The 25,523-nt window shown below is 45.3% G+C and overlaps 1 protein-coding gene across 1 annotated transcript in view; it reads left to right on the top strand.

Moving 5' to 3' along the window:
• The window catches only part of nmbr (neuromedin B receptor), a 25,566-nt gene extending 8,567 nt beyond the window's left edge, over positions 1-16,999 (top strand). Inside the window, exons 2-5 of the mRNA XM_046373589.1 lie at positions 3,735-3,876; positions 4,648-4,863; positions 15,047-15,285; positions 16,775-16,999. Of these exons, the coding sequence (XP_046229545.1) occupies positions 3,735-3,876; positions 4,648-4,863; positions 15,047-15,285; positions 16,775-16,937 (760 nt within the window). The 3' untranslated portion in view covers positions 16,938-16,999. The remainder of the gene's footprint in view (positions 1-3,734; positions 3,877-4,647; positions 4,864-15,046; positions 15,286-16,774) is intronic.
• Positions 17,000-25,523: the final 8,524 nt, after the last annotated feature.

The following is a 25,523-nucleotide window of genomic DNA, read 5'->3' as shown; positions in this document are numbered from 1 at the left end:
ACTGAAACAAGAGAAGTCATTAACTATAAAAGGGGAGGGAAGAAGAGCCCGGATCGGACTGGAGCTACAGAGAGATCGATGGAAGGTCCAGAGATACCAAAAAGCAATCAAAGTTTCCTGTTGCTTTTCTGACCGAAACAACTTCAGGGAGCCAAAGAAGACAAAACGTGCTGCCTGTGGCACAGCTGACAGTCTTCAGTGTGAACTTCCTGTCTTAATGTCTGTTTTATACACACAAACAAAGAGCACCTGAACTAAAGCCACAGGAGTCTCCGTGTCAAAGCAGCCCCACTGGAACACAATGCCGTCTTTGCGTCTCTTTGCACTGTTTGCGTGTCCACAGGTTGATGAATGACTCACTGGCCTCAGGGTCACACCAGATGGACTGCAGCGCCGAGACAATTACATTCTCCACACGCTCAGAGTGTCGCCGGATTTCTGAACCGCACTTACGGCTCGGTGACAAAACCTTCCTTTAACATAGAGAGACTTTTTAAGTGAGGACCAGGAGGGTCACTATGGTATGTATGCCATAGGGAGGGCGTGAGGGGACATGACGTGTCGCCAGAGGTGAGTTTCTGGCGTCCCCTGTCTGAACAGCTGGGGGGCCAGTGAGACAGCAGTCCAGTGTCCCAGTGAAGACCACAGACAGACACAAGCACAGTGCAGTCATGTTCCTCCCTCTTACGTCCCCTGATGTAGGAGTATTTATTTATACATCCTGATGACTCAAGGAATGTGAAACAGCAGCTGTGACCTTCACGTTAATAAATGAAGGTTTAGAAAACGTCTGGGCAGGTTTGAATCCACCAGCTGTGATGAGCGGAAGGTTAGGAGAGCAGAAAGTGACGCTTTTCATTCTGGTTTTGTTCGTGTTTCTTGAAGACGAGCGTTCAAGGTCTGACTTTGTGTTTCTGTGTGGTATTCATGGGCCCTCAGTCAGCCTGCATAATGACACGGCTGAGCTTCATGTATGAGTGTATGAGTCGGTACACACACGCCTGCTGGTCTCTCTGTAGCTGCGAGGACCCTCACTGCACTGAGAAGAAGCCGCCATGTTGTTTCATCAGCATGTTGTTGTGCCACACCTGTCAGGTGAAGAAGTGCTACCTGGCACAAGTTCCAACAAGCTGCGAGAAGGAACTTTCTGTGTGCATTTGACTCTGGCTGGTCAGTGTTTCTCAGCTCCGAGCCCATCCGTTCCTCCTGAGGGTGTAAATATTTAAAAACACCCCACAAATATTTAGTTTCACCTTGTTTCTGGTTTCCTCAGACAGCTGCTCTGTGGGTTCTTATCAAACAGAAGGAAACAGGAAGCCACATGCTTTATGTCTTAAAGTGTCCTGCTCAGTCTTCGTCAGGCTCCTTTCTGCTCTTTCCTGCACCTCCCTGCAGTGTTTCCAGGCCGTCCTGCTTGGATCAGCTTTTGTTGCTCTGGTTGCTCAAATGTGCTGTCAGTTGCTGGACACATTTGCTCCAGACCTTCACCATGTAGTTAGAATTCTCACCATCTCAAAAACGCCTCCATCACATGAGTCAGCCTGGCTCAGTGTGACTTTAGAAAGAAAGAAAGATGAAAGATGAAAGTGACATATTTTGTCATTGGAGGGAACTCACTCCAACGAAATTCGTGCTCAAGTGACGTGCACACACACACAGCAAACCCGGGGCAGTGGGCGACCGCGTGCAGCGCCCGGGGAGCAGTGGGGGTTAGGTACCTTGCTCAAGGGTACCTCAGCCATGGACACCGGGACGGGGAATCGAACCAGCGATCCACCGGTTACAGGGCCGACACCCTAACTGCTGATCCACGACTGCCCCTACTGCCCCTTACTGTCTGGGACCAAATGTAAAACTTACAGCCTCTACATGACATAAATAATCAACGTGTCATTTCATCAATAAAACATCAAGTGAGATACGGCACAACGATGGAAGATTTATGTGGATGCTGGACTGATCCGACCTCGCTGTGACCCCGCTGGTGTCTGAACGACAAACAGCAGGAAGACAAACTCCTGGAATCCAACTGCAGCGAGAGGACGAGAGCGTGGTGTCCAGTCCGGAGTGAAAGCTGCTCTGGAAACAGTCAGAGTGACGTAAACACAGTTCAACATCCTGACAGTCCAACACAAGCAGCACCGGGATGAAACGGGCTCCATATCACACTCATACGCCGACGATGCTGAAGGATGCTTCACCTCCTGGACGAGACAGCAGACGAGACGCTGAAGCAGAGTTCATCTTCTGATGAATTAACATCAGCCTGATGTTAACCATCAGCAGCGGCACCTGAACCACATCAGACATCAACTATACGGACAAAAGTATTGGGCCACCTGGCCTTCACACCAACAGGGACTTTAATGACGTCTCATTGTAAACACACAGACAGCTTTGCAGCTCTAACAGCTTCCACTCTTCTGTGAAGGCTTTCCACAACATGTTGGAGTGTTTCTGTGGGAATTTGTGCCCATTCATGCAGTAGAGCATTTGTGAGGTCACACACTGATGTTGGACCAAAAGGCCTGGCTCACAATCTCCGTTCCAGTTCATCCCAAAGGTGTTGGATGGGGTTGAGGTCAGGGCTCTGTGTGGGCCAGTCAAGTTCTTCCACACCAAACTCATCCAACCATGTCTTTATGGAGCTTTGCTTTGTGCACTGGGGCACAGTCATGCTGGAATAGAAAAGGGCCTTCAACAAACTGTTGCCACAAAGTTGGAAGCATAGCATTGTCCAACATGTCTTGGTGTGCTGAAGCATTAAGGTTTCCCTTCACTGGAAGTCAGGGGCCGAGCCCAAACCCAGTGTCTGGATAGTTTTGTCTACACAGTGTATGTGAACCGATCCAGGAGACGTCACGGCTGACGGAGTGTCCTGCTCAGATGTGTGCTGCAGAGCCTCTGAAAGCCTGCAAAAAATCAGAAGGAAGAGCCTGAATTCACCATCTCTGATTTTCTACTCATTTAGATTTTTCAGGCTGAATTTAAGAGTTGAAGCTGTTGGTTTTTCTTCACGTGTGAGCTGTTTCTCACTGAGTGAATGAATGAATCCTGTCCAGCTGACTCACTCATCAGCTCAGTCTGAGGAAGAATTTAAATGCAGCTCAGTGATTATGCACAAAGAATAATTAATATGAGAGGGACAATGTCCTATTGTTTCCGGTCTTTGTCCTCCAGTCTGCAGCCTCAACCCCCCAATGGCCTCCGGGGCTTCTCATTAACGAACAAAGAGCCTGGAGCCATGAATGCTGTCAAATGAAAACTAATATGATTATTAGGTGATTTGTGTTTCAGTGCTGAGAGCCTGAAGAGGGACGACGGACTCCTTCATAATGGATTTACAGTCCAATCTGATCTGTTCATTCACAGATCCACGTGTTTCAGAGTGTGTGCAGGACAAAGGAGGTGTCGACGCCCGCAGGCGCCGAGCGCCACGTGAAGAAGAGGCTGCGTGTGGGCGGCGTCAGGTGGCAGGTGCACAGTCACATGTCGTGCTTTAGGGGCGTGTCCTGTTTGACTGACAGGTGTCAGTCCGTCACACTCCCACCCAGAACAGGCTGAAAAACCAAAAAGGTCGTGTTGTCAGGGTCACAGGGACAAGACGCTGAAGTACAAGCACTTCAGAGACGTGATGCCTTCTGCCTATAAGTTACTGTTTTTATTTTAGTCTTTGAATTGATGTCCCTGTTTCTCTCTTTCTCTGTCTGTCTGTCTGTCTGTCTGTCCATCAGATACAAGGCCATAGTGAACCCGATGGACATCCAGACGTCCAGCGCTGTCTTCTGGACGTGTCTGAAGGCTGTTTCTATCTGGCTGCTGTCCGTCCTGCTGGCTGTCCCTGAAGCCATTTTCTCTCAAGTTGTCACCATGCATGTAAAATACAACAAATACTGCAGTACTACCACAGCGAGCACAAGCTGAAACAACGTCGTTAAGCTCCCAAGCATCTCATCATTCTGCACGTCTTCTTCTTGGGGACACTTAACTGTGAATAACTGCAACTGTATTTCATACCATCTTCACATGTGTAATCACGTGGGACATTTAAACCTGCAGTACCCCATTTCTGGCCACTTGGGGGCAGCAGAAACAAGTTCTGAACACAACACTGACATATCGTCACCTTTTACAGTTTTTCTCCTGATTCCTTCAGCACCGTCTTCAGCCGGAAAACCTAACAGCAAAAAAACACATCTGCTGCAAAAGGAGCAGATGTGTTCATCAAACTGCATCACACAAGCTGCATGAGATTTGTATGCATCACAGTACAACAACAGACGAGGCCCAAGTTTCTTCCTCTGTGGATGATGGCTGCCCTCCGTTTGGCAGTAATGATCTTTTTGACAGTTAGTTAGATTTTCTAACAAAACAGTGAAAATTAAAAACACGTGTGGGTTTTATGTCTGTTGTGTGCGCAGCTGATCACATAATCAGATCACAGCAGCTCTTGTTGTCAGCATTTGTGACCTTGTGCAGACTGAGTCTAAATGTGAGCCGTCCATCACTTCCTGCCGACGGCTCGTCCCAGCAGACTCACAGCTATAAACTGATTTAGAGTCAGATTTATGAACGGCCATTTAACTCTACAATCTGTTTTATGATCTGATGTATCGTTGTCTCCGTTCTCCCTGTCCTCCCCCTCAGGGTCACAGAGACAACACTAACGTCACCTTTGTGAACTGCGTGCCGTACCCGCTGTCCAATCAGATGCATCCCAAGATCCACTCTGTGATGATCTTCCTGGTTTACTTCTTGATCCCTTTGGCCATCATCTCAGTGTATTACTACCACATCGCCCGCACTCTGATGAAGAGCGCTCACGACATGCCGGGGGAAGTCAGCGAGCACACCAAGAGACAGGTGACCGATGGAACGATGAATGCATGAATGAATGAATGAATGAATGATGAGCCAGAGTAAACTGTTGTTCACATTGTTTTAATGCACCCAGCAGCTGTTGCTCCACCGCCCTGAGTCTGAATGGGTCTGAATGGGTCTGAATGGGTCTGAATGGGTCCTGTTATAAAATGTCCCAACCACTGAAACGTGAGCTGCTGTCTTGTTCTGATGATGTCATGCGGAGCCAGTCTGTGCAGTAGTGATATCGAGTCCTCGCTCACCTGTCAATATTGTTTGTTGAGAGGATCAAATAACTAAATAAAACCAAACTGATCAGAAAATTGAACATTTGAGCAAAACATTTGAACAGCTACCTAAAATGACAGAAACCATCTTTGGGAAAAATTTATTTGCTGTGTGCTGAGTTTGGCTCATGTCCCATCTGCTAACATGGAGGGGGAGGAGCTTATGAGCACCCTAACAATCAGTCAGCTGATTCTGTGACTGGCTGCTGTTGGTTTCTTTGTTAATGTTAAATATATTAGAAAGTAGCTGTGCTGAATGAACAGAAGAAAACGGTGGCTGAAAGACAGTCAGAGAATAACATGAGCTGCATTGAAATTAGTGTGGTTAAATTACTAAGTTAGCTCTTATTCAGTCAAACTTTGTCTCAAACTTTGTCTTTTCAAAAATAATCTGCCCTAAAAACTAAAAAGAAGAAAGAAAAAAGTGCTGCGTGCAGTCTGGAAGTTTAGTCTGTCACATCGACGGGGACGCGGGGCTTTTTGCACCCACACCTCCTGCTCCCACGACTTCAGAGGCCTCAGTGAACGTTGGAGCCTGGAGGGGTGAGGTGGCGGAGGCTCAGCGGAGGCTCAGCGGAGGACCGTGTCAGCCGGAGTGAGTAATCACTTCACACCAGCTCGATCTTCACAGATGGAGGAGGATGGAGGAGAGGTCAGAGGGAGGGGGAGCTGAATTATTGAAGAGCCAACAGCAGCAGCAGGTCAGATCAGGTGTATGTGATCGATGATTAAGTGGCAGGACCGTGACTCTGGACACTACTGTCACAATGGTACAGCACAGCACAGACTGCTGCTCCCAGCTCCTACTTTAACTGTAGTACAAGTACTACAGTAGTCACTAAACCTCCTGATTTTCCCAGGAGAGGTTACAGTTCTCTCCTGGTTTCTGCCAAATGTCCCCACCTTTCCTTCCCATCTTACCTGTTTGTGCCACAGTGCAGCATGTTGGACCACAAAAGAAACTTGCTCTTCATCCTCCTCACTGATGGACAAACAGACAAACACGGGACTAACAGAAAGAAGGATTTCTGTTTCTTTCAACAAGGTTGACAGGAAAGTTCCTCTTTCCTGAGAATTAGAGAAGTATTTAAAATAACCAGCGTTGCAGTGAACTTGACTCTGACTTTGGCAGACTGGGACCAGATTCCACATGTGCTCACATACTGAACTGGTGACTGGAATCTCAGGTGTCCACCTTCAGCCTGTGCTGATTGTGTTGATCTGCTGTGCTGCTGGTTGAACGTGTGTGTGAAGCCTCCATGTTTTACAGTCTGTAGCTTCTCTGCAGCAACAACCATAACTGAAGCTTCGTAGTCCACCACATCCTGAGCTTCAGGTGGTGAAGCTTTCTGTCACTTTCTGTCAGTCACTGCAGATGTGATGAGTCCGGACAGAACCTGACACCTGACCGGTGAACGACCAAGAGGAGGAAATTCTAGTTTAGAGACATGAATTGGCTCAGCTGATTCTGGGACAGTCCTGCAGAGATAATTGTAAATGTAAAACCATATTGCAGTTGTTATTATTTTTCTTGTTTTTCTTTTTTCATGTTGTGTTTGGAGCCATTTACTGAAGGTCTCATCCTAAAAGCGCATCATTTCTGCAGGGAGAAGTCATTTCGGTGACATGTGCTGGTCCCGCAGGTCTGAAGAGACACTTTGCAGTTTGAAGTTGACCTCGACAAACTCAGGGTTAATGGAGAGTCGATGACTAACAGTGAATCAGCTCCTGACACCGAGAGCTGAGAGATGGTCACTGAAACGTGAAAAACACTCTCTGATGTGTGTGAAGCACTGACATCAGTTTGATACTGCAGAAAACACCCTCATCTTCATCACTGATGTTTACAAGCAGGCAGAAACAGCTTGAGACGCACTCGCACGATTCCTGTGATGATTGTTTATCTGTTTCACCAACAGAACCGTCACATCTGCTTTGTGAACGCAGAAAGTTTCCCACATCTCAAGTCATTCTATACAGCCAAATGTATGTGGATGCCACCTGTTCACGTTTGGTAACTGGGCACAGAAGTCCGTTTTTGTCCACAGGAAGGCACACAATTCAACATAAATGAAGAATAGTTTTAATAAGAAATCACCATTTATTGTTTTCTATTTAAGATTAAATTGAGCCATTACTCCCACAGGAAATCCACAACTGCTTTTAAAGGAAAAAAAAAATTATCAAGAAATTTGTTTGGAATTACAGACCCATGAAATAAACTGGGCTGAATGTGGGCTGAATCTCAAATGTCTTTATGAACCCAAATGTGTGAATGAACCCAAACGTGTGAGTGAAACCAAATGTGTGAATGGACCCAAATGTGTGAATGAACCCAAACATGTGAATGATCCCAAATGCGTGAATGGATCCATACGTATGAATGAACCCAAACGTGTGAATGGACCCAAATGTGTGAATGAACCCAAATGTGTGAATGAACCCAAACGTGTGAATGGACCCAAATGTGTGAATGAACCCAAACGTGTGAATGGACCCAAATGTGTGAATGAACCCAAACATGTGAATGATCCCAAATGCGTGAATGGATCCATACGTATGAATGAACCCAAACGTGTGAATGAACTCAAATGTGTGAATGGACCCAAACAGGTGAATGATCCCTAATGTGTGAATGAATCCAAATGCATGAATGGACCCAAACAGATGAATGGACCCAAAAGTGTGAATGAACCCAAAGAGGTGAATGAACCCAAATGTGTGAATGAACTCGACATGTTTGACCAAAACAGCTGCTAACGTTATGTCCTCAGGGCAGCCTCCTGGGTCTGAATATCGGTCATGTCAAGTCAAGGTAACACATGTTACGCTGTCACAATCAGTTTAAAAACTTCTAATTCCTCTTTCTAAACAATCCCACAGACAACACCAGCTTCATCAGCAGATATTTTTTTTACAGATTTACAGCCCTTCACTGCAGTGAAGTCCAATTGGCTTGATAGCCATTTTCTAGCATAGCATAACTAACTTCTAGCTTGTCTAAGCTGTCATAACAACCAGATAAATAATTCTGTATTTATTCTGGCAGTTCTTATTTTCCACTGAGATTAACTCAGCCCATAACCTCCCAACTGTTGTCTTTTCTGCCATGTTTTATTTGTTATGGCAAATTATGGAGATTGACATCAATAAGATTATTGATAAGCAGTATTGATAGTGATAAAATCACACATGATACCCATCTGTAGTGATAGCAAATAGATTCTCATGTACCCCAGGAAATGCATCCTGTCCGCCCTGGTTACGCCTGTCTGTGTCTTCCTCGCTTTGTCTCCATACGTCCACACATCTGGTGTTGTCTAATTGATCTCATTACATTTAAATCCATTTTCACCTCCTCGTTCCTATCAGTGCTTTCTTTAAATGAGAAAAGCCTCTTCACATGCCGCCGCCCGCATCTTCTCATCTGTGGAGGTTGGAAGCCAATTGCTACATTAACTGCAGACGCCCACATCAATACCAAGCACGCCTTGAGAGCAGAGCTGATTCATTCTGTTCCCCGAGATAAGAAACACGTACACACACACACACACACACACACACACACACACACACACACACACACACACACACACACATGTTTCAGCCTACATCCACCCGCAGGTTTACGCAAACCCTCCCCAAAAACTCAAGCAAAGATAAATAAAACAGCAACAGGCAGAAAGCTACTACAAAATAAAGAAAAGAGGAAGAAGGAAGAGGAGAAAAAGACTTAGCCCCATCCATCCGAAACAGCTGATGTGTGTGAGAACATATCATCCTGTTTATTTCATGCTTATCCAGTTGTTCCCCTTAAATTCAGAGAAGTCATGAAGCAAAGCTAAAGAGATAATCAGATGGTTGAACGTTGTTCACATTACAGAAGTGGTGCACAGGAAACTGCATTTAAAGTTGGTTCCATCTACACGTCAGCTGTGAATTCCCCCTCAGTGACTTTGAACTCCATTAAAGAAACCGGCGTCACTCCGTGCTTCCCGACAGGAGGACGTACTTAACTGTAACGAAGTGAATTAGTTGAAACATATTACAGTAAACGTGATGAAGGCTTTCTGACGCTCAGCAGATGTTGGAGGTTAAATGCAGCTGACTTCGTTTTACTTTCGAGCTGAAAATCAAACTGGTCCAGTTTGAATCCATCGGTATGCAAGGCTGCTAGTGAAACCGGAGGCCTTTTTTAAATTTCTTTCTGTGCTTCTTTCGTTTTGCTGGCTTCTGTATAAACCAGAGCTGTTTGTTTGTGGCTACAGACAGAGGGAATGCACTGTTTTACGCACATTAATGTGTTTAAAATAAAAAGTGCACCCATGTGCTGCTGTTTATCCATCTGCCTTCTCTTCAGTGTGATGGATCTTCACTTACATCCTCGGTTACACCAGACGATCCACACAGCTTGTGGTGAGCAGTTTCATCAACTGTTTTCTTTGTAAAAGTTAAATGACTTGAGTCATGAATCACATTCAGTCAGTACTGACTGTCCACTTCAGCAGCAGACTTGACTCTTATTTAAAGTGTCAGCTGATTGGCAGCTCCAGAACAACAAAATAATTGTGTGCCCAGGTGTTTGACAGAAAAATAAAAACTATTATCACTTCGTCAGATTTGGCTGCCGAATCAATCAGACTGGGGCCATTACAGACATTGACTTTGGCAGGCGACGCTGACTGAACTTATTGGCTCAGACATCTGAAACAAAAACAGCTCTGCTTCACCCCTCAGGAGGTCAACAAAGTCTATAATGAATTTTATATAATGAATCGATTTTAGATGTTTTGGTATGCAGAGCTTCCCAACACTTCAGAAAAGCCAGATAATTTCTGATGAATCCCTTCACCACCTTCAGCTCCTGTTGAGGTTTTCACCGAAGTTATCAAGGTTTTAGTTTAGACTTTGAGTTTGGAGGAAACCTTTTCTGAGCCAGATTCAGTCCGGGACTGTAGGACTTTGTGTCCACCTTATGTGCTCTGGAAGCTCTGATTGTCCACCTGCTAAATGTTCCGATTTGTTCAGCTGGACTGTCAGCTCTCATCATGCTGCTTAGAACCTTTTATTAGTGGAGCTTTTTATCTAAAATCTTATCTAAATCAATATTTTGTATCAAAATTTTTATACTTCTCATGAGGCAAATCTGACCAGAATTTGCTTGGAGTTGACACTTGCAGTCTAAACTTTATTTTCTGTTAGCTTGCACACTGTGGCTTCAGTCACTTCCAGTGACAGCTGACTGACAGCTGCAGGTTTCTGGCGGGTGGCAGAACCATCCCAAAACCTTGTGTCAGTTTCTGTGTGCCTCGGCTGAGGCGGAGAGCTGGATGCTCGGGCTCTGGGCTGGCAGGAAGCCGCGAGTCAGGCCACGAGAAGCGTCTCGCTGTAAACATGACGCTTTGCAGAAGGTTTTCATTACATGCAGGATGTCCAGTTTACTGATTGACATAAACTTTTATTATTCACATTTGTTCATCAAATCCTTTAGATTAAATTTATTATGCACAGAATGCAAAGACGGATGAAAAATACTAAGCGTTCACTCTGTGGCCAAAACGCTGCAGCCATTCCAGACCTGAACATATACATATCCAAGTCCGGTGGTCCAGTTCACCCAAAGGCCTGTTTTAAACTTACTGTAAAAGCACTAAGACTTCTGAGCTGAGCAGCTCCCTGCTTCATCATCATCATCATCATCATCGTCCTCACCCGCCTTCTGTCCGTTCTGTCCTCCTGGACTGCGACAGCGGAGCTGTTTCAGTTTGTCAATTTAATATGAGACACGTCCTGAAATAACGAGCTGAAGGCAGAAGTCGCTCTGCACATTTCATTCAAACATTCAGTCATTCAAACAAAGGACACACACACAGGAAGTGACCTGTCACAGAGGGAGGAGTCTTCACACACCTGAGGTGAAGCTGCAGAGTCTCTCTGCTGGTGTAGGCAGTTCAGCTGAAAGTTCATCACCAATGATGTCATCAGCACGTTCTGTTTGCTTTCCTCTGGTCTGAGCAGTTTTGCTCTCATTGCTTTGATGAGCTCATAACGACATAACACTCACACCTGCGGTGCACCTGAGTGTGTTTTTCAGTTTGAGTGTAAACGTAGCTCACAGCAGTTTTCTTCAGGATTTAAATCACACAGAGTCCCGTCGGCAGCTTGCAGCAGCCGGACTGTCGTGCACGCTGACGTGACCAAACCAAGTCATTAAAAAGCCAGTTAACAGACGGGGCTGCACGTGAGAACCTGATCCAGTCCTTCACATCCAGTTCACATCCGTCACTGTCTGTTAGGGTCCACATAAGAGCGTGTTTGTCGAGCTGCATATTCGCTTTCTGAATGTTAACTGTTCTCAGTGTCACAGGAGAACAGGAGAACCTCTAATAAACCAATCAGGAACAGGAGGAGGCAAGCAAACTCACAGAGCGGCACATTAAAAAGCTGAGCAACAACAAACAACACAAATCGCAGCAATTAGAAGGAAACTCAGAGACAAGCAGCATAAGCAGGGAACACAGTACAGGTAGGACGCACAGACCAGCTGACAACACACGCGACAGAGCACAGGTATGGAAAGGGAAGATAAGGAGACACAGGTGAGACTGATCAGGGGAGGAGCAAACAGTCAAAACAAACTAAGACAGGAAGTGAAAAGACGACACAAATAAAACAGAAACCCAACTAAACAGACACTTCAGATCATGACATTTACAGCCCTGTACACAGTAAACAAACAAACAAACAAAAAGGAGAAAACATCCTGTGCAAACAAACAATCCAGCTGCACTTCCAGGCTTTTGGTTTTCGGTGTTCGTATCTTTAAAGCGTCTCCATTAAAGCTGCACTGGGAGCAGGTTTCACGTGGCCAAGCTGCAGCGAGCAGACAGGTGTTCTACAGGTGCCCGGCTCACGTTTGAGCCACTCGGTGAACCATCGATCTGTGAGCTGACTTGGTGTCTTTTTAATGGCTTGACGCGGCCTTTCCCTCCCCTCGTGCAAACGTCTGACACACAAGTGCACAAGTGAAGAAACGCCGGCGCCGGATTGGGCGTTTGTCAGTATTTGAAGCGTCATAGAGATCTGACAGGCCGGCGGCTCGCTGCTCCTCAGGCGTCGATGCGTCTCCGTCGTGCCTCTGGTGGACTTGGCGGCGGTTTGCAGGTGGCTTTGCAGGCTTCCTCCTTGGTGACGAAGGCGGCGGTTTGCGGCTCTGCTGGAGGAGATTTATTATCAATGAGCTGCGGGGAAACTCCACGACAGACATGATGTACTGAATACACACAGACTCACACACAAATGCCGATACACAAAATCCACCTTCCCGGAGGAGCTGCGGTCCAGGTGCCGAAGAGGATCTTGGGACAAACGCCAAACTCTGCCCGACTGCTGGCAGCAAATCAGAGCAAACACAAATCAGCAGCAGACAGCCTGAGCGCAGAGACGACCCATTAATCAGCACAGTTTGCTGTCACTTAACTTCTTTTTTTAATTGAAAAACAGGAGATTCAGTCAAGGTGAGCCGCCGCCGCCGCCGCTGCCGCCGCCGCCACCAGGTGCTGTTACACGCAAAGGTCATGAGCCTGAACGTGCGTCTGCTCTTCGCTCGGCACAACATCATTCATTAAAAAAGTGCTCATTGTGAAAAATGAACTCTTTTTTGATGGCTTTGATGGCTTCAGGTGAGCGTTCAGAGACGTCGGAGGAAAATGTTATGTCTGCCGCAGGAATTCAGATGAAGGACCCAAACGCAGACGACTGGGGCAGATCCGGTGCAGTTCAACAGAGAGGGGACACCAGGAACACAGGAAGGATCCGAGGACACACAAACGCTAAATACACATCAGGTTCAAGAGGGACAGGTGAAAGACATCGAGGGGACGACAAAGACAGGAAGTGAAAAGTAAAGCAGGACACACGAGGAGGTTGAACTACAAAATAAAACAGCAAAGAACTGAAGACCAAAGTGACACAACAGACGCCACATTAGCACAAACAGCCTGAGAGGGCAGCAGACATAACAGATTAAACAGGTGAATACACACACGGTCTTCACACACGTCTTCTCCTGTCGGCGAGAAGGTGAGACAGCACGTTTCATAAAGCTTTAAGCGCATGTGGAGCTGGACGGGGCGAGGGACCGTCTTCAGGATGGGATGTTTTTAAACTTGTGCTTCTGTTGCAGTTCCACTCTGCAGCCACACAAAGCCGGCTGAAACGCTTCCCTGCAGGACAGTGCGATGAACTCTTTGTGTAACGCTGACCCGTTCTGAACAGGTGGGCTCTGAACAGATGGGCTCTGAACAGGTGGGCTCTGAACAGGTGGGCTCTGAACAGGTGGGCTCTGAACGAGCTCTTGTCCCTGAGGCGGCTGACTGAAGCCAACAAACCAAGCGTTTCCTCCCGCTCAGCACAGTGACGTCAAGGCCACAGAAGAAGAAGAAGACGTGTTTGAGAGGGAGGAGGAGACCTGTGTGCACCTGAGGGAGGTAAACCTGCACAGCCGCTTCGCCTCACGCACACGTCAACCTTAATGGATTTAGAGGCAAGAGAAAAGAGAAAAGAGCAGCAATATCCATCAGTTTAACACCAGGAGCGAGTACATGACAAGACCACAAGGTCTCACATGGTCCACGTCTGCGGTACAAGGAGACGCACTCTGGAAAACACTGCTGACATTTGTGTGTGTGAGAGTGTGTGTTAATGTGTGTGTGTGTGCTGAGCTGAAGCCGTGTTGACCCGTGTGAAGTGCAGCAGTGACATAGCCGACCTTTTCCACATGTCAGTGAACATCCGCCTGACAGGGTCCAACCTGCTGCGGTACATTTGATGCTTTCTGTCCGTCCGTCTCTCCGTTTCCGTCCTCTTAGCGTCCTCCTAGCGTGTCATTTGGCCTTATCAAGAGTGCGATTACGTTGTCTCACCCGAACATGTGACTGCTGGTGTAAAATAACTTCCCATTAGCTCAGTATTTTAGTATTCAATGGTTTTCTGCTTGTGTTATTTTGAGTACTGGAAAAGCAGACTGCAGATCAGTTTCAGACAGGATGAGTCCCCTCAAATCTGCACTCGCTTACTGTTCATCAACAGCAACAGCAAACATTTGTGTTTATCGTCAACATACCTGCAAAGTGTTTTCTGACAACAGCTGCTCCACGTTTGGGTGCTTTAGGAAAGTGCTGACCAATCGGACCAGGTTCGATCGGTGACAAACGTTAATCGAAGAGTCTCTGTTGACCAGACGTCCCCACGTGAGCTCAGACTTCAGCGGCGCCTGCACTTTTCTCTGGAGGATGTGAACCCTCTTTGACTGGAAAATCCCTGAACATTGCTGTAACTGCTCCCAAGTTTATACTCCAATTTAGTAGAACACATCCATCCATCCATCCATCCATCCATCCATCTTCTTCCGCTTCATCCGGGACCAGGCTTGAGCAGGGATGCCCAGACTTTCCTCTCCCCAGACACTTTCTCCAGCTCCTCCAGGCAGACCCCAAGGCGTTCCCAGGCCAGCCGAGTGACATAGTAGTAGAACACATTGCTGATTTTTAGGATAGGATGGGCCTAAAGAACATTTTTTATATTTGTTAAATGTGTAATTAGTCTCTTATACTTTCAAGAAACATCATGTTCTTGGTCTTGTGTGACTTTGGAGAGAACATTAATATTGAGAGTAATTAGGAGGAAATGTAAAATATTCATTCATGCATTAAAATGAGTCAGATCAATCATCGCTAATAAATGATGTAATGATATGGCGCATCACATTAAGAGCACAAAGCTGCCTGGTCACGACCATCGCAGGGGCTCGAGCAGGTCCCAGTGCAACCAGGACATGTGGACCGAGAGAGTCTCTCTGGTGTCCTTCCCAGCTGACTGTTTCTCATTTTCTCCTCCAGATGGAGACCAGGAAGCGTCTGGCCAAGATCGTGTTGGTGTTCGTGGGCCTGTTTGCCCTGTGCTGGTTTCCCAACCACGTCCTCTACATGTACCGCTCCTTCCACTACCACCAGATGGATCTGTCGCTGGCTCACCTCGTCATCACCCTGCTGGCCCGAGTCCTCAGCTTCTCCTCGTCCTGCGTCAACCCGTTCGCCCTCTACCTGCTCAGCGAGAGCTTCCGCAGACACTTCAACAGGTTTGGTCTCTCTTCTCCAATAAGACCTTTAGGAGCCTCTGACTGCGTCCAGTAATCATATTAATAACATACAAGCAAATGCAAGCATTTCTTATCTTATGCTGGAGCGAATCCAATGAAACAAGCCCATTGCTTAATTGGCTCTCTGCTCTCATTGGTTCATACTGGAAGACGTCTCACAAATACGCAGTTTAATTTTTTTAAAGAAGCTTCTGTAGTTTCAGCTGGTCGCTGTAGTTGTAGTCAAACAGGAGCAAATAAAAAATTCACTCAGTGATGGTTATTTGTAGCAAACGATTACTGATGAGACCTTCATTTGTCACCCTCACTGAACAAATTCAAAGGAACCAACAAGCTGTGAGACGTCTCCTTTTGACAAATCAGAATCAACTCTATTGGCTGAGTGAGCGCGCTCATGCAAAGAGTTTGACTTCCTGTCTTTCAGTGTTGTCAGATTTGAATGAAATCAACAGTTTTGAACATACAGCAGCACACGGCGGTACGAACTCGACTGGACGTCACGTGTCAGACGGTGAATGAATTTCTTCACTGATTAAATGAGAGGACGCGTTGTTGCTGCAGACAGCTGAGACTGTGCTGCTCTTCCGCCTCGCTGCGTTTTGCATGCTGCTTACAAACCACAGTAAACTGCAATTGTAGACTAATCAAAACTTTGCAGGAGGACGAACGTTTGCTGATGTCTGAGAGCCCAGAAATGATTCAGGGACAAAAAGCAGACGGCGTGTACTTCATTTTCTACAGTAAATGGGTTCAGTAACCTCGTGGCAAAATGAAGTAATCATCGCCTCGTCGTTTTCTAAATCTCCTTTTGAGTGCTTCCACTTCCACTGAACATCCCGCAGCTTATTACTCTGCCTGGGCAGGAGGGAAGCTCTCCTGAAAACTTCTCACTGCGACACAGTTCTTCCAAAAACTGAGAGTCACAGCGCGAGGCGATAAGACGGGGACGGGCTTCAGATTCAGGGAATACATAGGAAAAATGAAACATCCCTTTGGGAAGCAATTACAATGTGGCTGTAGCATGAAGCACAGACCATAATTCACCTGCCTTTAAAGGTTCGGCTGAGCTGCTGCTCGTCCAGGGCTCAGCCTTTCCACCGAGCAGCCAAATGTTAAGCCTTCACCTTTTGTGCCCAGGGAGCTCATTAACAGTCTTCATTTTTCACTGTTTCTTTGGATTGTGACCCTTCTGGAGAAACAAAATGAGTCCACACACACACACACACACACACACACACACACTGCTGGAACTGTTGTCCAGTTGTTTCAGTCTGATTTGGTTTTTTTGTGTTCTGTAATGCTGAATTTCTGGAACTAACTTTTCTTTGTATGATCCACTCACCTGCCACAGGTGCCCTGACTTTGCTTTGCGTTACGCCTCCCACCCACACAGGACAGTAAAAAGTCTTGTTTGTCCATACTGTGTAAGTCAACTCTTCTTCTTCTTCTTCTTCTTCTTCTTCTTCAGCCAGCTGCGATGTGGTCGAGGTCCCCGCCCTGAGCGCCAAGCCAGCTACCTGCATAGCACCTCCCACATTCGCCTCACCTCCATCAAGAAGACCACGCCCACCGCCGCCATCACTGCTCCAGCAGCCAACGGCAGCTCCAACAGACAGGAGGTGGCTCTGTGAAGAGGGAGGCCGCGAGTCCAGGTGACCAGCTTCACCAGAACAGACATCATGCAGCGATGAGACCAGGAGTGTGTGTGGAATTGGGGGGGGGGGTTGTTGCGCTTTGGGGGGGGGGGGGGGGGGGGGGGGTTGCGCTGGGGGTGGGGGGTTAACAGACCTTGAACCGGCTGAATGATTGCACCAGTTGCTCCTGTCAAAGCAGATTCATCATCCTCAACTTGGCAACCAAACTAAAAGTGCCTCTCGGAAATAACAGGTCAGACATCGGAGGGAACGGCAAAACCCAACGCTTTTCTACAGCCGCTGCTATGCTGAAATACATCTGCTGTCTTAGTGAAGGTGCTGCCAAAAGTTAAAGATTTAACAAACCACAAGAGGACAGACGTCTTATTGACAGATTGAACAGCATGAGCATGTCTGATGTGAAAGCTTGTTTCTGGAATGTTCATCATCGACTGATCTAAAAAGTCATTATCATCTGTTTGGTGACACCATATTGATCCACATGGAGGTGTGTGTGTGTGTGTGTGTGTGTGATAAGGAGGATCACACACACAGAAACATCTCCTCTTATCCAAACACATTTGGTTCGTGGTTAACGGTGAGTTAACAGCTAATGGCACTAAAGTTTCTGTTGTTCATCCAGTCTACATGCAGTTGGACTTACAGAGCGCCAAGGCTTCTGGTTCTGTCTGTATTTTCAGCAGGAGGTCGAGTTCATTCTGAGCTAGTGATGGACTCTGTTGGGGTGATGGCTCGTCTCTGCTTGTGTGTGTGATTTCCACGGACAGAGACCAGTACGGTGGCTTCAGAATAGTGTCTCTACTGTAAACCGCAGATGGCTTCATTGACCTGTGACTCTCACACTGAGTGGTGGAGGTGAGCTGCCGGCCCAAATTAAAAAATTGAAGGGTTCTGGCCTGGAAGTGTTTTGCTGCCACACCAGAAAGTTTTTGTTTTTAAAAGCTGTAACATTTGAGGGTTTGACTAATGCCTGGAACAATCATTTCCATCCCTGCCCATGCAATGGAAATGTTGCTCAGTGCTCCAGTCAACAGGACCTAACTGGCCCGTATGAGACATTCATCGTTTTCCATCAGTATTGTGTCGTGTTCAACACTTGTGTATTATTGCAGTAATTTGGTACTAAATTAATAGCAATTTCTTACAAGTGAATATTACTTTCTTTCTCCACATGTTGAACTGTGTTTGTCTGTGGACAAATTTCACATTTGTGCATGTCCTTTTGCCCGGGGGAGAACTTAAAGACAAAGCGTCTGAAGTAATTAACTGGAAATGTACTCTTTGTCTCTGTATTACTGTGCTGTGCTCCATATATTTATTACCAAATTACACTGCAGGAAACTGGAACTTCTAGTAAACGATTAAAAAATGACAGACCTTTTAAATAAAGTGGAACCAAATTCAGCACAACGTACGACAGGGATTAGAGATATAAGTGGGACATTCTTAGTGTAAGGGCCATATTTTCCCCTTTTAACTCTCAGTTTTAGACATATTCCAATGATCCTGCTTTAACTGCAACCATAACTTGGCTCTCGGTGGCACAAAATGGCCACCACTGTGCAAGCATCTGGTTTCTTCTCTTCACAAATAGGTCACTATGGATGCACAGACCAACAGAGTCTGTAATTAGTGGTTGTGTTGCTGCCGTAACGTGAACTGACAGGTGTTGAAGCACTCAGATGGATGTGTTGTATATTCCCCTCACAGAAAAAGATGATCATGAGATGTACTTGTACATTTTGATGTTTTGCTTCTTTAAAATCTTTGATGTGTTTTGCAGAGAGGCCTTGCGTGTCTCTCTTTGACAGTCAGTAAATGTTTCACAATGTTTCACACACTTTACAACACTAAAGGCTGAGACAGGTCGGGGTGGTCTAATTACTGGTTGTCATTTCCAGCTCTTAGCTCCTCAGATGGACAATCACATGTAAGTGAAGCTGAAATTAAAGTAGGTAAGTGGGTGTCAAACATCTGAAGGCACCCATTGGTGACTGTCAGTGAAGGAAAGAGCAGAGTATCCATGGATAGTTGGACAGCTGCTGGCTCAACGTCTGACGCATCGTCAACTGCAGGAAAGTCAGATTTATTTTTTCGTCCGACCTCACAGACATCATCGAAAAGACACTTTGACTTGCGGCACGGTGGTGCAGTGGTTAGCTCTGTCGCCTCATAGCAAGAGGGTTCCAGGTTCCAATCCCGGTCTGGGCCCTTCTATGTGGAGTTTGCATGTTCTCCCTGTGCCTGCGTGGGTTTTCTCCGGGTTCTCCCGCTTCCTCCCACAATACCAAGAACATGCACATTAGGTTAATTGGCTGCTCTAAATTGCCCCCTAGGTGTGAGTGTGAGAGTGTGTGGTTGTCTGTCTTTGTGAGTTGGCCCTGTGATTGACTGGCGACCAGTCCAGGGTGAACCCCGCCTCTCGCCCGTAGTCAGCTGGGATAGGCTCCAGCTCCCTGCGACCCTGACGGATAAGCGGTATAGAAAATGGATTGATGGATGGACACTTTGGCTTGATTTAATCTGTCAACAACCTCACAAAGGTCTGCTCCTTAAATCTGCTGTGAGCTCCTCAACACTGCAGTTCCTGGTGGATATAAGTTAAGTCCAAGTCTTTACAAAGCAAATAAGATAACCCTTTATTAATGAATGAATAATATGTGGGTGATCTAATAGCTCTAAAGGCGAGCACAAAGGTCTCTGTTTCCTGCAGCTGATGGTGTAACTGTGGTTGGCCATAGCAGCCACAGAGGCAAAACAGGATCTGAACAGTCAACTGCCGTGCGTTAATGACTCCACGAGTCACCTATCAAGCTGCAGTGATTGAGATGTGTGCCTGAGGGTACGCCGACTCGCTCGGTGGTCAAAACCGTTCATTCTCTTTATTTAAAATCCTCAGAATGTGGGAGCCCTCATCTACAAAGGTGCAGAGCTCCAGACACTAAAAACTATGAGAGAGCATACAAAAAAACAAACAAATACAAAACCAGGTGAAATTAGGAATGTCAGAAGACAGAAGATGCATGAATTACAACAAGATATGTAAAATTCAATTCATCAGAATTAGCAATGAAACATTTGAATTGTCTCAGTGGTTTTAATGAGGACACAGCAGCTACTGACATTTTAAGAAAGCAGAAGGCAATCTTTTGTTTGCCTTCACAGATAAATAAAAACTGCTGATTTCTCCTCACTGACAGAGCAGGTAAGTCAGACAATACTGTGTCTATAGTGGAACTATTTCCAGTAATGACTCTTACCTCAGTGATACACTGGGGTTTGAGAGTAGAAATGACTGCCCACCCATCACTAACATCCCTGTAATCATCCAGCACAGAGGAAGACTTATTCTTCAAGTCTTGTTCTTGCGAGAAAGGAAAACAAGATGCATTTCTGAAAAGAAAGCCCAGCTTGCTTTGAACACAGCGTGTCAATATGGACGTTTTCATCACTCCAGATAATATACTCACTATTTCTACTATGGTGTCCATAGGTTAACCAGCTGTGGATTCAGAAGGATGTGAACAGAAGCTGGACAGAAATAAAGCACAGTGTCATCTGCATAAAGGCGGAAAGTGCAACTGTGCCAAAAAGAAATAGTATTGTTTATATAAATGTTGAAAAAGATTTGTCCAAGGACTGAGCCTTGAGGGAGCCCACAGAGGTCTGAGATCTCCAGAAATACACCAAAGAGAAGGAGAAAGAGGAGCATTAGTTCAAATAGTGACACCATGGTTCACCATGTGGAAAGCATTTTATGTTTTGGCTTATGATTGTTGAGCTGTGAGGGATTTTTTTTTGCTGGATTTCTTAGCTTTCATTGGTTCACATGGACCACATTTGGTGCATAGCTTCATGCTCACATTATAATCTGACTTGTCGCAGCAGAAAAAGCTTATGTGTAGAACGTAACAGAGAGAAATGCGAAAGGTGTATCAGTTCCCACATTTTTGTAGGTGTGGCCTATTTACCTGTAAACTGGATGGAAAGTACCGCTCAAACTGAAGCAAGGAAAATTATTTTTTAACATGACTGCCCACCCACATGTTTTAAAGTGCACGTTATGAACGAGTTCTTGGATGAGTAACAAAAAAACGAATCTGTCCTGAGCTTCCACAAACTGAAGCTGTAGCTTATTTTGGATGGACTGGAGTCCACTATGCATGCGTGTTATTAAAACAGGACAGGCAATAATTTGATCATCTAAGCATAAAATTAGCTTGGTGCTTCTTATGCTAAAACTGATACTTCACCCTGTGATAATGGCTGCCTTCTGTGCATCCAGTCCTGCCAATCTTTCTAACTGTTGCCATGACAATAAGAGCAGCACAGTGCTGAAAAATGAAGCCTCTCCTCCGTCAGGCTTTGCTTTTACATTGTCTGCAGTGTTTCTCTCCTTTCTCTTGTGGTTTTGTTGGACTGAGTGTTTAGTGAAGCAAAGCAGACTCGTGACTCACGCAGCTCCACACAGTGCAAACTTATTCCGCACTGCATGTCGACGAAGGTGCATTCAGGTGTGTTTTGGCCTCATGTTTTTCCTGTGCGTTTGACTCTTTCTTAAGTGCTTGTTTATTCACTGTATGTATGGATGTTAGCTGCAGCTAGCTAGCAGTGTAAACTGTGTGTGTGTGAGGAGTGTGATCTGAGCCATCACGATGTGTTTTGGCACACTTACATTAGAGTGATTATCATATTAGTTAAACATGCTAACAACATGAAAAGCACCTTTTGCACACAATCTGAGCTGAATGAGACTTTCAAATGATTGAATCTGTATTTGAACCCAACCAAAACATCAACAAGGATCAAGTCAAGTTAGATGCACACATGTGAGCTTCTCTCAGACGCTGATATCGATTATATGTTGGCCAATAAGAAACCAACCACTTCAGAGATATCAAAGAAATGTTTCAGGTCAAACAAGGCCAAACAAGTGCCTCCATTATAGGGAGCACTGAGAAGTTGATTTTTCTGCTGTAAAGAGTCTACAAGAGGAAGTATTAATGTCCAGATTAAAGGACCTTCATCAAAAATGAGGAGGAAGAGCAGCGAAAGCAGCAGCAGCTCAGACTGAACATTATGTCTAGGAGTGTAATCTTATCTGATGGTGGTTTTAATGAGAAGGGATGAACCATAGTCTCTTGTATCATTTGGGATTTTTAAATGGCGTCTCATCGCTGACTGCTTAATTTAGCCATCACCCCTCCAGAGGCCTGGAAACAGAGATGTATTCATGATCAGTGGGGAGGACCAGGACGCAGTTCTGGGCCCAAGTCCAAGAGGACTAGCATTCAATTAACACTTTAAAGACCTTCATCTGCAGGAGGTCAAAGAATCACGAGTTGTGTTCTCATGACCCATGAGGACGTTTGAATGTCAGAATGAATCTTTTGGTCCAGGAGGGAAAATAAGTGAGCGTACATCCTGAGTGGGAGGAGGAAACACTGCTGACAAGACTGTTTGAGGAAAGATTTTTTTCATTAATTTCACTTGTTAAAGACGTTGGACAACAGAAAGTGAAGTGATGTTTAAATGTGATAATGAAAAGAAACTGCATTTTGTTGAAATTTGTCTTGTGAGTGTTATAATAAGTGGTTTATGGTTCAAGTTTTCTCTTGTTTATGCTTTTGCTCGGCTGTATTTCTTGTGTAATATTCACTGCTTTGACATGTTACTTTTCTGAATGTGCTGCTGCCACATTGATGCATATTGTAATGTTCCCTTAATAAAGTGGAATCACAGGTTTACAGCTTGGACAAACCTGAAGTGCCTCTGATCAATCACTAATGCTTAATGCTTGTGAAACAAGAAAAATGAATACAGAAGTGACAGGAGGTATTAACTGTGACAACAATGTGGACTCATTGCATACAGTGTGTGTGTGTGTGTGTGTGTGTGTGTGTGTGTGTGTGTGTGTGTGTGTTGCTGATAAAAAGAAAATAGACAAGTTCATTTATTCTAATGTTTGTGACTGAGACAAGACTGTGAATGAGAGCAGAAAAGTCATCAAGTACAACATAAATTGCACAACAACAGCGATAACAACAGAGTATGTACAGAGTAATTGATTTTGATAGTAGTAGTAATAATAGTAATAATAATAATGCAGAAATATAACAGGTGGTAATAACAGTCGTTGGTGTCAAGCAGGACCACAACAGGAGGTCCAGACACGATCCATGGGAACCTGAGAGACCAGAAGAGAGTTTGGTGTTGACCTGCTCTAAGTGGAAAGTGTCATGAGACAATTGTTGTTGTGATTTGGCGCGATATAAATAAATTGAATTGAACTGAACTGAATAAATTCTTCTGAAAGTGTGTAGTTGAGGGACGTCACCTTGCTGGACTTTGGATGACTGCAGGAACAGGAGGGACGCACTTCCTGATAAGAGAAACTGTTACCTCACAGAACTCACTGTGATGTAAAAGGGTGGAGTTTGGTGTCTTAAATCGCAGCCACCTGTTGCAGCAGGCAGGTAAGACAAACTTTGCCTGACAGGTGAGCAGAAGCTCTTCTCAGATTGTTATTTTATTTAGCTGTGATTGGCTGGACATCGGTGGGATGTTTTGGTGTCATCAGATCGTGGACTCTGCTGATCCCATCACAGCTTCTCAGCTCTGTGTGAATCATGCTCAGACGTGTTCAACAATAAGTGAACACATCAGTAATTCATCATGTAAGTGTGTTTTGTAAACCTCCACTCTGAATGTGTGTGTGTGAGTCTCCTAAATAACCTCCGCTAATTGCTCACAGTACTGATACGCCAAAGGAAACAGTTGCAGCATCACATTTACACAGCACTGATCAACATTATTGATCCGCGGTGTAATAGAGGAGGGACTGCAGAGAGTGAGAGCACACTTTGCTGATGGCTTTTCCCTTTCAGAGCCTTCGCGGGCTGATCAATACGGCATGTTTAAACCATCTCTGATGTGTTTCTCACTGAGGTCAAACAGCACTTGAACTCCGAATGGGCTGAGACAAGAACGTACTTGTGTGCAAACACATCAGAATGAAAGTGTTTGTCAGCAGCAAATCTGTGAGAGTTTGTGTTAAAATGGAGCCAGGCTAACAGCAGGAGGAAATACATTCACATCCTGGGACGAAGTCAATTCTCCTCGTTTGACCTTTGAGTAATTGTCCCGTGTAAGAGACATCCAGCAGACACAGCGAAACACGTTTGTGTCATGTTTGTGTCCGCCTGATGAAGTCCATTATTCATTGCCTCAGTGGTTGGTCTCCACCACCTCGTGAGGGAAATGTCGTAGCTTGTGCTGTGCTCACTTGCTGTTCCCTTACTGTGTCTGTCAGCTGTTTGCTGTTGAGCAGGTTGAGTGCAGCTAATCAGAGCTGCTGCGAATGTTGCTCTGAAAACTGAGAATTCAAAGAGGATAAAGACCTCAGCAGAACTGCTCATGTGACTCACTGTTAAAACTGAATATAATGCACCAGTGGAGCTATAATTAACAGCCCATTTCGTTTTGGGTTTTGGATTTTGGGTCACACTCACTACTGATTGGCGGAACTGACATCAGATTTAGGCAGCTAAAACAGCTGGCTATGTTTAAAAATACAGCAGACAGTTTCAAAAAGAAAGTTAGTGATGGGAGGTCTCTGCATGAAAGTCTGCGTGAAACGTGTCCATCCAGCTCCGCATCACGCTGTTAAAATAAAAAAGGCCGTGATTTCATCTCTCTGAAACTTGGTGTCCATCTTGATGCCACCAGACGCAGACTGAGACTGAGACTGATGTCTTACGGTTTGACATGTGATGAATATAGGAAGGGCCCCGTCTTCTGTCAGCAGGACACACTGTGAGTCCATTCCTTCAGCTACAGGTGAGAACCTGAGGAAAGCAGCACCACTTACAGCCATGCGTTTGGGTCCATGCGGCATGTATTTTAAGGTGTGTGTTTTATTCATCACAGGGTGGTGGCCTGAACCAGTCTTCTCCCAGTTCAAGGACTTTACAGCCCACGATTTTGGTGCCAAATGAGCGTTAGAGCATATTGGACAACAGAATTTTAAGTGAAGACAGGGAAGTTGTTATTCACAGAAATCAAACTGACTTTTAGACTCTCACTTTTTAAAAAATGTCATTTAAAATGTAACTTGGAATGAAAGCCATGTTGATGGTCACCCTCACAGGCGTAAAACAAACATGTTGAAGTGTGACCTCAGACTGTCAAGTCCAAGTGACGGTGAATCCAACCTCTGCTCATCACTTAAACTTGCTGTGACAGATTAGCATTCAGAGAGGACAGATGCTGTCTGGTCACATCCACTTGTGGTTAGATTAGAGAAGCCAAATTTGCAAAAGAATATTGAAAAGGAATAATAATAAAATAATATATAATAAAGACAAAAGGCAAATAAGACAACTTAAGACAAACAGAAGAGAGAGGTTTACGGGAAGACTGTGTGAATTTTTATGTCAGTGTGGAAGAGATTTGACATGGTTCATGTATGTTTTTGTTTCTGATCTCTGAAAATCATCCCCACTGTGGAACAAACTGAATTATATAAATGGACATTGCTGTCAAGAAGGAAAAATCTCCTCA

Source organism: Scatophagus argus, chromosome 19 (genome assembly GCF_020382885.2).
Source record: "Scatophagus argus isolate fScaArg1 chromosome 19, fScaArg1.pri, whole genome shotgun sequence".
Lineage (NCBI taxonomy): Eukaryota > Metazoa > Chordata > Actinopteri > Scatophagidae > Scatophagus > Scatophagus argus.
The sequence above is the reverse complement of the archived record's forward strand: the minus strand, read 5'-3'. Positions and strand labels throughout refer to the sequence as shown.